Source organism: Tigriopus californicus, chromosome 3 (genome assembly GCF_007210705.1).
Source record: "Tigriopus californicus strain San Diego chromosome 3, Tcal_SD_v2.1, whole genome shotgun sequence".
Classification (NCBI taxonomy): domain Eukaryota; kingdom Metazoa; phylum Arthropoda; class Copepoda; order Harpacticoida; family Harpacticidae; genus Tigriopus; species Tigriopus californicus.
The window spans coordinates 12,703,083-12,718,872 of NC_081442.1; the positions used below are offsets into that span (position 1 = coordinate 12,703,083).

General features: G+C 42.2%; 2 protein-coding genes across 2 annotated transcripts in view; one reads left to right on the forward strand and one right to left on the reverse strand.

The window, feature by feature from the left end:
- The window catches only part of LOC131877974 (phosphatidylinositol 4-phosphate 3-kinase C2 domain-containing subunit alpha-like), a 33,520-nt gene extending 19,372 nt beyond the window's left edge, over nt 1–14,148 (reverse strand). The window contains 15 exon segments of the mRNA XM_059223837.1: nt 122–208; nt 1,072–1,382; nt 2,989–3,977; nt 4,039–4,294; nt 4,364–4,572; nt 4,638–4,790; nt 5,339–5,981; nt 6,060–6,159; nt 6,360–6,589; nt 6,654–6,939; nt 7,312–7,468; nt 7,537–7,852; nt 7,918–8,247; nt 8,330–8,584; nt 13,824–14,148. Of these exon segments, the coding sequence (XP_059079820.1) occupies nt 122–208; nt 1,072–1,382; nt 2,989–3,977; nt 4,039–4,294; nt 4,364–4,572; nt 4,638–4,790; nt 5,339–5,981; nt 6,060–6,159; nt 6,360–6,589; nt 6,654–6,939; nt 7,312–7,468; nt 7,537–7,852; nt 7,918–8,247; nt 8,330–8,584; nt 13,824–14,010 (4,509 nt within the window). The 5' untranslated portion in view covers nt 14,011–14,148.
- LOC131877969 (dehydrogenase/reductase SDR family member 11-like) lies at nt 11,039–14,238 on the forward strand. The gene is made up of 5 exons (XM_059223827.1): nt 11,039–11,670; nt 11,981–12,107; nt 12,233–12,321; nt 12,387–12,521; nt 12,587–14,238. Exons 1-5 carry the CDS (start codon nt 11,500–11,502, stop codon nt 12,824–12,826), a joined length of 762 nt encoding a protein of 253 aa, XP_059079810.1. The 5' UTR covers nt 11,039–11,499; the 3' UTR covers nt 12,827–14,238.
- The last annotated feature ends 1,552 nt before the right edge of the window (nt 14,239–15,790 follow it).

Genomic DNA, 15,790 nt, shown 5'->3' on the forward strand with positions numbered 1-15,790 from the left:
ACAAAAGAGATCCATCGGATTTTTCGCTGTTCTTTTGGGCCAAATTATGAAACAAGAAGTTCCATTGGGTGAACCAATTGTTCAGGGACTCTTGAATCATCCTCGAGAAATGTTGGGAGGCCTCACTGTTGGATAGATCAGGAAGCAATGCGTTTCGAACGAATTCCACTGCATTTGAGCCAATTCCGCGAATTCCAGACGAGGTCATCTACAATCAAACAAGAATTCATTGAGATTGCTGTAGAAAAGTTATGTTCCAATAAAAGGTTTAAAAAAAAAATCAGTATTATGTTGTTTTTGTTTTCAAATAAAGCTTTACACTAACTCTATCTCAAAAAATGAAAAGAAATAACTTGCAGAGCCAAGTTGGGACAAAAATGCTTAAGATTTAATTAATAGAGATCCCCAATAAGCTATATGCATTCTAGAGGATAGATGGCGTTGCGTGCTCTCCTGCTTGTTCATAAACATTTTACTTGTCAACTATTATCCTTGACAGACTTCATTCCATGAAGCAAAACTATAGACAACATGCCTAGCCAACCTTCACAGTGCATATATCTAATTTGTAGTTTATAGCAATTTGTCGGCTTATTGAAGCGAGCAGCATTCTTATTTCGACCTAAGATGTTAGTGCGGTGACAGAAACTGCAACAAAAATGACATATTTTAATATTTTAGAGCTTTGTAACACAACTTCACTGGATTATTGAAAATTTAGTTGTATCGCGGTGTGTCGAACCCAAAGAGACAGGCTTTTCAATGGCATGCAGGTAAGCAGGCAAGCACCGCTCTCCACTTTTTCTTTTGTCTCATGTCATTCTCAGCACATAAATCTAGAAAAGATCCATTCCTTTTTTTTTAAATGCATCATCGGTCCAAGTCCAATGTTAGAACAAGTGAGAACAATTTGGTACTAGCTGATGGCAAAATTTTAACATAGCAACCCTTTGATTGGTGGATGGCGATAGGAAAGGGAGAATTCGTTAATGTCAACTTGAAAACTTCAACTGACCCAAGGCTACTTTGGCATCCAAATGAATTGCATCACCCTTGTAAACAAATACTTACAAGTGCGACCAGATTCACGAGCAGGTTCCCGTTCTTGCGCAAGATATTGAATCCCTTACAACAGAGGTTCATGAAGTCTTGGAACATTTGTGCTGGCTTCTCCTCGCCTCCGTTGATCACATAAGCCATATCTTGGGAGAGCACGAAGGGAGTGCGATCCCGTTTGAAATTGATGAACAACTCGGCTTCTCCAAAAAACTTTCCGAAGTCGATGTGAAACAAATGTCCCGTGGTTTTGATCATGATGTTGTCATTGTGTCGGTCACCCACGCCCAAGATATATGTAGCAATACAATAACCCGCACAAGATTCTGGAAAAACAAATCGAGATGAAATTTCAACAGGAGGAGATGGTTGTGGCGCATTTGACTAATGCGTGACCGAGTTGATCTTGGGTTCATGGTTTCGATCCCAGGTCTCCCCCATACCCAAATCCTGCTGCTCTAGTGGATATTTGCCTCGAATGGCAACCCTTGAACCCAGAATGGGCCCCAAATATCGCCATGTGCGACTCTAATTGAATTGACATTCATGTATCACTTACTGTATATAATAATAATCTTTAATAATAATCTTTATTGCGACTCTTGGTCATGTCATGGCGTAAAAGTAACTATAAAATAAAATCTGATGCATATACATTATACAAAATGGTAAAACAAGAAGAATGTCAAAAAGGTAAAGGCAATAAAATAGTTGACTAGAAAGTGATATCACAATGAGTATGACTAGAATTGGTTCAATGCACATGAAAAAAGGTAAGAGGTGAGTTGCAGATAGTGCAAAGACAGGTAGGTAGAGGTAAGTGAAATGACATGCCTCCACATACGCTTCCAGATTCAAAAGTGTATTTAGAGCACGAGCTCTCAACTAAGAACGTAAAATTGGTTTCTAGCCCAATACGAATGTTGTATCATGAACTTTCGAATATTTATCGATCCATTCTGATTTCCGCTTACACTACCCGTAAAAAAAGCTAACTGCATTGAATTTTCGAATCAAAAGACGAACAGGCTGGATAAGAATGATGTTAATTTCACATTAGAAAACGAAGCAATCATGTACTCAACTCACAATTTCACGCATACATGTTTGCTTCTTGACCTAGCTTACTGTCCTCCCGAGCCAAGAGTGATGAAATTTCTCGACCTTTGGAGCCTCTGGTGAAGGTCTAATGAAGTGATACACCTCTTCGTTTGTTTGTTTAAGTACTTAAGTTGAGTACTTACTTTAAGTACTTGACAAGTAGTATGAAATTGCAAGTCCTTTTCATTCTTGTGTGCATCCTCTCGTTGCGGACAAACAAACGTAAAAGCACAAGAATACGCTCTTAGATGCCTGACTTAGAAAAGGCTTTTTTCTGTGTTTGCTTGTCCCCACCTGGACGAAGCAGAGGGCGCCACTTTCACTCAATGAAAAAGCCTCATGCATAAGAGGCGTGTAAAGTACCGAATCGGATTTCAGGTGTGTGAGCTAGTCAGGCTGCGCCACAATCGCGGCAAGAACTACCATGATTTCAGCACATCCATTGCTTCCAAATTTTTATTGACAAAATTGTTCGCCATGTTAGGAAATCGTTGAATAACCATTTCAAACCATTTAAGTCCAAGATTCATTTGATAGAGATGACATTACATGGTAAATGACACAAATATGCAAAAAAAAAATACGAACGAAAAAATTTGTGCCAACATTTTGTCATCAGTAAGAAGTGTGGTGACACTTCCTTCATGGTAGAACCAGAGGGTGCACTAGCATGAAATCTCAAAGCTTTACACTTCTCCATCGGGCCATCAAATTAATGTGCTACTCTTATTTCCGATCTTCCCGGAAAAACCGTTGCACTCGAAATAAATAATGTAACGATATCTTAATTCTCCAAATGGTCACATTTAAGCATTTCCCATATAATCTTACCGGTGAAATTTTTGACTGCTCTCGCGTATTCCAACGGGGATTGATTGTATTTCTGGAGCCATTCCTGAATGGATTGCACACGTAGTGGCACGTTCATCCCATGGGCGGTCTGTATCTCTCTCAAGGTCTTGGCCTGTCGAACCAGCTCGATCATGCCCTCGCAGTCTCCCGTGGGCACACACGAGAAAGTGACCATTTTCAGGTTCTGGTCTTCACTCAACCAGATCTTCTCCATGACTCGGATCAGCTGCATGGCGAGCGAATCTTGGCGGAGATCATCGCCCCGTTTGAAAATTACCGGGGCAATCGAACTGCTCTCCAGGGTTGAAAAGCTTGTTTGGTCGAACCCTGGAGAGCCTTCCGGACTGCTTCGGCTCTCACTGTGGCCACCATGCGGCACAAAATTGTCTCGGGTTTCGAACATGATCTTCAGAGGCACCGTATTGGACTTGAAATAGTCGCACTGATTCACATCCACTCCACAGGCGATTCGACCCGGTGAGAGCGGCAAGGCCGTTTGGGTGGATCGGAGATGTTGGTTGACAATCTCCATATGCTTCCTCAACACCATCATTTTACTTGCATCCTTGGCCTTCTTGACCTCTTTGGCCGCATCATTCACCAACAAAAGGAGATTGGTCTGCTTGTGGAACGAGTTCTCCATGGCTTCACCAACAGTGACGAGTAAGGCCCGCATGAGCATCTGAAGTCGGCGTCGATATCGAGCCACACGGACTTCACAGATGCGTTCCTCACTCGTATTTTGGGGCGTGTTTCCGGGGAGGCTCTGGGTCAGGTACCAGTAGAGGTAATGCGCGATTCTGGGCGAGGTCAATGACCTTTCGAGAAGCAGACAGGCTAAGGGTGAATTGGACCAGGTCTCATGCTTCAAGGCTTCGAGCAATTGAGGCAAGTAGTCGATGATTTCGTCGTTCGTCATCTCGGCCATCCACTCAATGGCACACCTCCGAACTCGGTCGTCCGGGAAACTGTAAGAAGGAACCACTTTTGTTATCTTTGGGGACAGGAGAGAAAAGCTTTGAGACGCACATGGGGAGGAACAGTTGGAGAATGTCCATGGGTTCGGGTCTCTTCCACATTTGTAAAAAAGCATAAAGCTCTGGTAGGGTGTCTAGGTCCCAAGATCTGGCAGAGAGGAGTACTTTGGGTAGAGCTCAGGGTATACTTTGGAGATAATATCGCTTTTCCCAGAGTCTTTCTTGGTAGCCTTTTGAGTCCTTCATGAAGCTCAAAATGTCCAGATCACAAATTTCCTCCAGATTTTTTTGGGTCTCCCACGGTAGATCTGCAATAAACCAATATTGAATATTAGACTGTCCAAAGGAGCATTTGATGGTGATGAAGAAAAGTTTACCCTCAAAGCACCATGCTTTATTCATGATGGTGATGTCGAGCGGGATCATATCCGGGAATACGACGGGTCGCTCCCATTCGGGAATTTTGATGCTCAATAGAGGACAAGTGTCGGCATTGGGATGACTTCCCGAATCTGGAGCTGGCCCTAATCGCTTCTGGGCCTCTGGGGACCAAAGGGTCAAGAAATAAGACCCGCTGACCAAATGACTGGAACAAAAGGAAAAACGATTTGAGTCTGGATTGGGCTTCTAATGGCATGATTAATGCCTTACCGGTCAAAGCTGAACAATTGAAGTGAGGCCCAGCCCAACTCCTTCTTGATGGTTTTAGCCTCCTCGCCTTTATGAATAACCCTTCTTCCAGTTAGGGTGAATACCAGACGCGCTTCCCTCGGGATCAAGGCGATGGCCTTTTGTAAGTCCATACTGCAATGAATAAATCAATTGTGCAAGGTGGGTGTGTAGTACTTGAAAGGCAAAATGATGTTCAAATTGCAGGGAGATTATAAAGGTTGATAAATCATAAGTAATTTGAAAACTTAAAGAAAGTGATTGCTTTCTCTCTGCTTTTATCATTTAGTGTTAAATGAATTAGTCTTAGTTAAAACAGAATCCAATTTTCAGCTCAATCAAGGGCGAGTCCAAGAGTTATGTACAATGAAAAAAGTCTGCACGGTGCAATTCCCCACGTAAAACAGATTAAGTAAGCGAGTTATGAGTAGAGGCTCAGAAAGAAATTGAATTGACTACATTAATAAATATCTGCTTTAAATATTTTTCCATTTAGGGACATTTTTAAGCATTCAGGTTCTTTTTCCAACTTTTGCCAAATTAACGATTAAATCTTTGGATAAAAAACAATGGACAATTACAAATGACCCAGAGTGGCAAAATGTTAAAAATTAAAATTTAATAATTCCATTACTATTTTTCTGAGTCTACAATGTTGACGAACTCAGGTATTCTTCTCTTACGTGTGATCGAGCTTGATCCAAGGATAGAAGCTTTCACTCAACCCTCTGAACGGAGAATAGAGAGGGTGCATGATGCAAGTGAAGCCATGGTACAAATCCACCCGGAGTGAATAGTCGTCGTAAAACCAAGATGAATCCAATCGATGGACGGCATCCACATGAAAGAAGAAAGAATCCTCCACGACCTCACTCAAAATCGGAATCTCGGCTTGATCCTCCTCATAACTGAACGAGAAGTTCACTCGGAACGATTTCGAATAGGTCACCAAACTCTGCTGAACCGCATGAGTGAGCTGGTCCAATCCTTCGAGGATTCTTTCGGCTTTCTTGCTTATGGATTCGTCCTCCACATGCGCATAATTGATGACTTCGTTCACATGCTTGTTACTGGAATTATGGCGAGCACTTTGGCGGGAAAACGCCAAGCTATCGGGGGATTGGTCGAACTCGATGCAGTCCGCCAACAACGAATCCATGGCCTTGGACACGTCCAAGGTCTCGATCAAGCCCAACTTGGCGCACACTAATTTGACGGACTGGCTCACTTTCTGCGGACACAGACCCTCGATGGCTCGGACTTGGCTCCCGGATTTGAGCGATTCCACGCCCTTCTTCATAGTCTCGGTCTCTTGACGGAGGTTATCTAGAAGCAAAGTTTTGTTCATCGGAAGGTGGTAAGGAGGTCTGATATCTGATATTTGAACCGGATATTTGAACTGACCTAGGACGATGTGGAGGTCATCGTAGGATAGGGTTTTCGTTTGATCTTTAGGAGAGATGTCCTCTATGCGAATGTTTAAGGCTCGCTTGTCGTCTTCAGCCTAAAAGGAGCATGTACCTCAATTTTAGCTTTCAGTCGGTGGACAATGCCGGTTCAATGACTAAGGTTGTCGATGTCAACTGCAAAGCTAATTTCCAGTTTTTTGCAAGAAAAAACCATTGACACATGGCAACACAATTGAATAAAAAGTGTCGGAATATATAATCCACATTTTCAGGATATTCTTATCCCAAAACTTACGGTACGAAGATAGGGCAAGATCATATCCTTGCGATGGATGAGCTCGAACTCGACATCTCGGTCGAATTTGTAGCATTGATGGACATGTTCAAAGTCCTTGAGACAGGCATTCGGATCCAAGACCTCAATCGAGCCCATGACTTGGAAGGAGAAATCCCTCGTGTCCAAGCCTTCCGAGTTGATCAAGTCCACCACAGCTTTTCCTATGAGCATCTCCACCTTGTTGGTCACTAAAACATAAGATGAAAAAATGACGCTCAGATCGAGATTGGTTTCCATTTTCGATTCGCATACCAAGACTGGTAAAATTGGTGTGTTTCCGGTTTAAACCCGAGCTCCAATGGACCACGATCTTGACGCAAGTGTCCAATGGATAAGGGCTTACGATCTTGGGACAATTCACGATTCCTGGATTGGTTTCCTTCTCGTCGAACTTGAACTTAGAACGGACGTCCTTGACCATTTGGGCAAAGGCCACGATTTCCTTGTCCATGGTGACATCTTTCTCCTTATGAAGCCCAGGGAGGATCTCAATGGTCGATTTCACTTTGGTCGGGGCTCGTGATGACTCACTTATGGTCTGTGGAAGAAGAAACCTTGTCTTGAGTATGACATTTTTGCTTGATTATTGATTACTCTCAGGCACTAAAGACAACATTAGATGACTCAATTAACGACTCTCCCTTATCAATCATCAATGTATTCCTAATCTTCATGTCACACTTTTAGAATAACTAGAGAGCAAAATATCTAAACCCGAAGCACGGAACCAGCAAAACCACAGAAAAAAGAATAATGTTGAACAAGTAAGTTTCATAATTGTGACTAAAGAAAAACCAGAATAAAAGGAAACTTGCTCATGTATGTCCGTACATTCTGATAGGTTTCCAATTTTCGCAATCGCTTCGAAATAGGTCGGAAATCAATTAAAATAATTATTCGCTAGCCTTACCTCGGAGAGATTATGTCCGGAGTCGGTCTTGTCGTTAGTATTGGATTGCTCGAATGGATCCAAGTCTGTGGAGCGGCCCAAGAACGATTGCTCGGATCGATTACTCATATACTCGAATGGGTTTAGGAAGCTACTTTCCACTTCTGAGAAGCGATTCCTGAAAGCCCAACGATCGTTTAGAATGAATATCCCCCATCAAATACATCTTCAACGGGAGAGCCTTACCCAACTCCCAAAGGATCGTGTGCATCCCCTTCGTCTTCAAGGAAGGTCTCTTTCGTCACTTCCACCTCGTTTTCTCCGGCTAGAAGAGGATCAAAGAAATTTACCACACTCACTCGGGTCAATTGCTTCTCTTGTTCTCTCATCTGAGAAGTCAAATGGAGTTGACCAAAGTCAATCAGGCTATCAGAGGCCTTATTCTTCAGAGTGTAGTCCGAGAACGATTCACGCTTTATCGGCATTGGGAAAGATCCTCCAGGTCTGGCGGTTTGTTGGCTCAATGGGTTGCCCTCACTCCAACTTATCGACTTGCTCAGACCTGCATATATCAAACCACAATTTATCTCAAAAATGTCGGAAAAAGACGCTGACTAATCAACCAACCTTGGGCGCCATTCAACGATGCGGGTTGAACGGTTAAATTGGACGGACAATTGAAATTCCCTCCCGGGGGCATGGAATTGGGTCCTGAGTATTGAATGGCTAAATGGGAAGGCACTGCGGATGACAGGCTGTCGAATCTGGTTGGCACCAAAGGCGCATTCACCAGAGCTGGCACTTGTGGATGATTATGATTGGGGTCATACAACTGGAGGAGACCATTCTTGGTCACCTTGGAAAAGCCTCCGGAAAAATCGATGAGATTGTTATTCTTCGAGTCTTGAGTCTGATGGGTCGTCCGATCTTCACCCCATGTTGAGCGACTGGAAAGACCTGGAAATGAGACAGAAGACACGTTGCTTTCTCTCAAGGGTTGGAGGAGGTATTGGATCACCTTGCAGATCTTTCCACTTACTCTCTGGAGGTGCTGATCCTTCCCTGATTGGGGTGGAGCTTCTCACTTCGTGGGGTGCACTTTGTCGTCGACTTGGCGAGGGTAGTAACATACTTGAAGCATTTCTACCCCCTCTGTGGGAAGGGCGAGGACGGGTTGTGGAGGCTTCCGCCGTAGAGCCCGGATTCTCACTTAGAGACGGAAATGCTAGGCCACTGTAGTTTGATGCCAATCTCGGTGGACCGGACGAATCTTGACGATGATACGCCATGGTCTCTGCAAATTGGAGATCCGAAAAGTGCACTAGAATGTCATGGGGATCTACAATACATTCTCTAATCAGACTAAGAAGGGCTTGAATGGACCTTTTTAACTGAAGGAAGAAGTCTTATCTTTCGCGCGAAGCACACAAGAATGAACCTGCCAACTCTTTTAAGCCTCTGCACATCGAATTTGTCTCTTGTTGTTCTTATTTAAACTAACTCTCTCTGGTATTCGAACCACATAAATGCACTGAATGTCTACCATGTGACCACATTTTCATTCAAAGCAGCACAAATGTGCTCATGAATGACTGCAACACATAGCTTCACTGACAACATAATCTATGAACTGTATAAAAAACGATCGACGGCCTTATCAAGCAAGTACTCTGAACCCGACGAGTACTTGCTTTTCGAAATCAAAGCTGTCAGTCAGGGAGTGGCATACACACTATCGGTGTGTTCTTCAGCCGTTACAGGGTCAATTCTTACTGTGCAGTGCAGACAGACAAAGACATGAAATAGTTGGGAAAAACGGATGATGACGACACACAAATAGTGTCACAGTTGTTGCCTCAAATCCTATGATAGTATGTGCGTGCTCTTCTGAGCGAGACACTCTTTCAATCTTCAGGACAAAGCGAGCCAAAAACCATGCTTGACATGTGTAAGTCAAAGCATAAGAAGCACTTGGATCCGATAATCAAGGAAACTGTTAATAGTCGCAAAAAACGAGCGTGTAAAATATGTAGGTCAAAGGTCCTCAACGGTCGAAGAGAAGACTGGAATCGCAAAATGCCTATCAGCTTCTAGATTGAGTTACAGACTACATCATCTAGCTATGAAATAGAAGCCGCTCAAACACGTTTGCGGCGCTGCTCTTTGAACATATTTTGAATACCATGCAGTATACATTTGGAAAAAAATGAATTGATCTTATGTGGTTTTAAAAATCCCTTGCGTCCAAGGTCGACGTTAAAGTGTTGTGGTCAAGGAATTCGTCGAGTTGCCAAGGTAACCAGCACGAGTCTCCGTCCAATTTCATTCTATTGTACCATGAGAGGAGCTCCAAGGAGAGAGTACAGCCCGACATGAAAGTGTCTTGCACAAAACTTGGCTTTCCAGTAAGTCTAATGTACTGTACTACTCATGAAGATTCTCATCATATCAGTGCTGAAATGAGCCCAGAAAATGGGCTCTTGACTTTATTTTTCAAACAATTAGTCAAAACTCAGTATGATTAAAATTAGTTTGCTTTGCGGACCTTACTACTGCCATTGGGAATGAAATTTCTATCAGTAAATCTTTGTTATTTTTCTTAACTTTATGTTTTATAATATCTGATCCACCAACTAGTTAAATTTAGCGGATCTTCCTGGCCCTTGATCATATGGTAAATAAGTGTCGATCTGAACTGTTGTTTAAAAACTTGTCCAATGTGGCGTTAAAAGATGCTCCTGGATCAATGCCTGCTTACAGGGTAGCCCATATTAAATGTCTTTGGCCATAGGATACCCTCATTTTGTTATTTCTAATTTATGCTCTCTATGACCAATATCAAATTTTCAGCATGACCCTTCTCTCCACAATCAGGAAAAGTCAACCAACCAGGGCCAGGTTGACCAAGTGCCAGCCATAGAGAAAGCATGATCCGATATCTCAGAGAAGAGCATACCAGCTGTCCTTGTTTCAAATTGAGATCATCAACAAATTTACAGCAAAAAGGGGCCCTTTTAGAACAACATCTTGTTGCAATGTTGGAGATAGTCAGTTCTATATTGCTCCAAGTTTGTTACTGTTTCATGAGATATTTTTTAAGCTATAGTACTATTTTATCAAATAATAAATCAATTATTTTATTTTTATTGGGATTCTCAGTCATGCCAACTTGTAAAATAATATAATTGTGTATTTAAACAACTTACACAAATATGGATAAAGAAGTAAAAGAAGAAACTAAAATGGTTAAAGTGATAAAACATTCAACTAGTGATATCACATTTCAAATGGGCCACCCTGTATTTCCTACGAGTAATTGGGGGAAGCAAATTAAACAATGAATGAGTCCAAGAAAAAAAAGAAAGGGGGGCTTCATTGTTCCCAACTAGCCTGGCTTCACAAGGGCTTGAAAGTACTTGTAAAACGCACATGAAGTCTCTATCGTCACAGCACTTGACCCTCAAACCTGGGCTGGGGCAAAGCTCATGAATGCTTTAGCAAACGTTCAATATCAGACACTTCCTGTACCTTGTTTGAATATTGTACAATCTCAACTTTTCTAGCTTCTCCAACTACAAAAGCCCTCTCATACCTTCAATGTATGATGAAATCAGCAAGATAATCAGGTCAACATTGTTTTAAAAAGTGCAAAAAAGCGTCAATACAATGTGAGTTCACGAATGAAGTCTGACAGGAAGTGGGTAAAGTACTTGATTGTGACAAAAAATGGGAACCATGTGAACAACTGGTGTTGAATGGGGATCTAATTTGGATTTCATGTCCTAAAATCAAATCTGTGATGGATTACTACTTTTAGTTTGAGTCTTCACAGTCTCTATTAACTCCTACAGGGGAGGTAACTCCGGGCACCATCAATATTGAATGACAAAAAGTTGAAAAAAAGGAGATGCTCAACGTCTCAAAAGATGATGGAAGTGTAACACTCGAGTCTCTTTGGCGTAATAATAAAACCCCACGTTCAACACCTTGGTCAATGAAGTGGGACATATCACATTGATTATTGCATAGATGTGCCTCACTACCATGAGCGAGCAGAAGAGACTTTGGGATCAAAGTGCAAACAGTGCCATAGTGTACATCGGGTTTGCTGATAAGCAGTCAATGCCACCACATTGTCGCGTTACCGGTCAGTGGCTTCAAAGTTTGAAAAAAAAAAACAGTCTTTGATAGCTTCTCAGAAGGCTGAAAATGGACCGTTGGCAAGGACGTGTGGCCGTGATTACGGGAGCCAGTGCGGGCGTGGGAGCCGCCGTGTGCAAGCTTTTGAGTCAAAATGGTATGAAAGTGGTGGGATGTGCTCGACGAGTGGAGAAAATCGAGGCCCTCAAGGCCGAGTGTCCCAACTTACATGCTTACAAGGTAACATTAACAAAAGCAACTGACCAACAGATGATTTGCCGTTACCGGTAGCTAACTAAGATGAAGTCAAGTAAAATAATCATCTATTTGATTTCCATTTGGAATGCGACAATTCGAACCAATGTCACCAAACACAAAATTATGCGAAGCTTATCAAAGCTTAGACAATTTCATTTTCAGGCCATTTCTTGGATTTTGAACATTATCAAATGTGCTTGGAAAGCCCAAGTACTAACATACATTTTGTAGGGAAGAAAAAATCATGCCTTATTACAGCTTTTTTGAAATATAATTGGTTTAAAAACTTCAGTGTGACCTGGAGAAAGAGGACGAAGTAGAAGCCATGTTTAAATGGATCGAATCCGACCCCAATCTAGGCCGCGTGGATTTCCTCTTGGCCAATGCGGGCATGAGCACCCCGGAAGGTCTACTGGACGGTGAGTGGAGCATTTAATATGAAACAGGGGTCATACGTTATAGCTTGGATCATATCTTCAATCCTGGGTCTTCTTCAAATAATTGAGAACAGAAAGAAATGAAGTGACTGGCGACTAAATTTCAGGCCATTTCGCGAATTGGAAAAAAATGATGGACCTCAATGTCCTTGCTCTTTGTCTCTGCACTCAACTCGCTTTGAAGTCGATGTTCAAGGTGAGTCCATCCAGACTCTGATTCTCATGCCAAACCATATCTAACAACATTCCATTGGTCCTCAGCACAAAATTGACGATGGGCAAGTGATCTTCCTGAACAGCCTTTCCGGTCATCGCGTATTGTCCAATCCGGCTATTCACTTCTACGCGGCCACCAAATACGCCGTGACTGCTTTACTCGAAGGCTGGCGACAAGAGGTGAGCAAGAAGGACCTCGGGTCTTGGACTAATAAAATTATCATTTTTGATTCATTCCCTAAAAGGTCCGAGCCCAAGGAGACAGCAACATCCGTGTGGCTCAAATCAGTCCGGGCTTGATCGATACCGAGTTCATCCCGCAAATGTACAAGGACCATCCGGGAAAAGCGGATAAGATGTTGAGCGCTACTAGCGAGCCTTTGCACGCTGAAAACATCGCCGAACAGGTCAAGTTCATCTTGACGGCGCCCAAGAGTGTTCATATTTCGGATATCCTGGTGCGATCCACCCAACAGATGACTTAAAGGTGTTAATACACAACAAGACTGATTGAAAATCCTCAAGTTTTAACTTATGATATTAGGGGCAGAAACTTGAGGCAAACTAAGGGGGTTAAAAACGAGATTTTGTACGTGAGGGGCGATATCAAATTCACGGGAGAAGCAAATGTCGTTATAGATCGTCGGTGGACTCTCTTCTACGCTCCGTTTTCATGATTAAGGAGGCTCCAATTTCACTCTTTATGTGCAAGGAATAATTTACTTTGTCAAAGATTCCAGGGTGTGCTTAATTTGTTCACTTAAATCTTGTGTTTCCGGGACTTTTCGTCGTATAATATAACTTCAAAACAGATTAAGAGACACCTATGCGGGCCACATGCGGCAAACCTTGGTATGACAACGGAAAAACTGCTAAGTGAAAATGAATAGATGACAATAAAGGAGATCGACCTTGATCATAGCTGAGCATGGTCCTCAAAACTCTGTAGCAAGGGCATCATTCCTAGTATCACTAGAAGCCACTAGAGGGCGCTTTAGGACCGACGCCGCTCGTGAAATAAACAAAAGGAGGTTTTGGCATCATTTTTCCAACCCTTTCAACGTCTTTCTCACACTTTCATTCGAAATCGAAACCTGATCCCTGGCAACAAACATTGATAAGTGATAACGTTTCAATATCTGCCACTGTGTGACTCATCTTATACGGCTTCCTGAACCTTCTCCAAACGCTGCTATCCTCCTTTCTGATATCTTTTCTGTCTCTAGCACTACCGAAGACATTTTCTACATCTAGCTGATCAGAGATCATTTTAGCTCTAATCGGCGATTTCCTCCTCGAATAGTTCCCGCATAATCCTTCCATGGAGTCAGTGTGCACTTCATTGTTTACTCCTTGCATAAATCAGGCATTGTCAATAAACCAAACATGACTAGCTCCCTCTAGTAGTGATCTCCAGTTCCAACGATCCCTATACAAATACATACACAAAATATATACAAAATTGAACTTTTCTCTCCTTACCCGGTGTGGAGGCTCGTCGAGGTCCCATTCGAATGGTCGAGGCCAGAGGGCGACTGAGGGCGGGAAAATCTCGCCCTTGCCGTTTTGCTCGTGCCGCGGTCTCCAAAACCGCCGACTCAAGGGACAAGGCCATGGCTCGCTCTAGATCCGCTTTAAAGCGAGAATCCGCGTCTTCAGCCCGTGACATGGCTGGGTATGGGGTTAAAAACCGTGTAGGGTTGAAAATTTCTTTCTTATACGTACATCTAACAATCACCCAGCAACTAGCACTAGTTGGTCCACACCAGAGTCCGCACCTCAAAGACACTTTTGACAACTGTTGCAACCATGGAAGAAAGGTACGTTACTGGGCTTCGGGCGCTTCCAAGAGAGAAACAACGCTGACTGACTCAATGGATTGGACGGAGGACAAGAACTGTCCGAAGGAGTAGCTGGAAGTTCCATAGTTGCCAGGATTTTGGTGGAGAAAGTTGTCACTTGACAAAAATAGCTGCCGCATTTCAGATGGGAGCGTAAGAGTATCATATATCATATTCAAAGTTGATGCAAAGATCACGATATTAAATTCATTTTGAGCGCTTATCAGGCACTCTTCAGTTTGAGTTCGTCATTGCGTTTTCATTTTGGTATTGTGGCCAATGTGTGCGTCATAGAGACACTGAATACAGAGACGCCGAAGTTTGGCAAGATCATTTACTTTGCAAAGTAAACGATCACAAGAATTAGAAAGTTTCCAAACACATTTAAGATTGATCCATTGTATAAAAAAGATTACAAATACGATTGAATATCTACTTGAAGGAAAGCGCTATTTTTTCCTGAAGGACAATCAATTTAGTTATTTCATGGATGGAGGCATTTACATTTTAAATTAAATCAAATCATTAAAATGTATGATATGAAAGCTAAAATGAACGCTAACTCTTCAGCACTCCAGCTTCTCTCATGTAAGATGCCACTATGTACTAGACGAAATAAATCATTGCACATGGCTATACTCTTGCTTTTGAAGTGCTTTTGTCAAACTTGTTTCTGGTAAACTACAAGAGAAGAATGGGACAACTGCGCTTTATTGAGACAAACCGAATTTTTATGGTAAATGACAATCTTGGGCTGTGGAATCAGAAGGATAAGTCCGATGGATTTCATCTGTTGTAGCCAATTTAAAACTGCAATAGCTACACAAATGGGTGAGTTCTATTTGGAAATGAGTTTGGAACCTTTTATAGATTCATCAAAAATTGATAGCCAATGGAACAATCGGATTTGATGACGTGTACTCAACCTTGCACGTCTGTGTGAGAGACTCTAGTTCGTCCATGAAGAATTAAGAAAGAATACTAAAATGACGTCTTGCATACCTATGACTCATGCACAAGAGGGTGTTTAAAGACGATCATTTGAATCATGTTAGCAGCAATCAACGTATTCCACCATTCGTCTACGCTATGGCTGACAAATGATCAAAAGGCAAATCCTGCAAAAACTTGTTTGCTTGCGACGCTCACATTCAGCTTATATCTGACAAAAAGAGAAAGTTGTTTCTAATTATTGTACCTAGTCATTTGTTTGAAAAAGATGGTAAATTTGTTTTCGCAACTTTATTTTGATATCTTATTGGTGTGCCATAAGAATGCCATGCCATTGGTAAAATGCCAACCTTGAAACGGAATATGCTAAGGAAATGCTATTCCTTTAAAACATCACTTTTGAAAAGCAAGATGCCATGGAAATTACATTCCCTCGAAAAAATGCCACTGCTGAAAGGCAAAGAGACATGGAAACGCCTTGTCATTGAAAAAGAATTTTGACCAAATGTGGCACCTAAAAGTGCCATCTGGCAACTATAAAGTCTGTCGGAATTGACTTAAGAGAAGAGAGACGAACGGCGATTGGCAGGTTCAACCAACGCCGACGTCAGCCAGGAAGACACTCTCGCAACCTCGAAAACGCTGGAAAATAAAAAG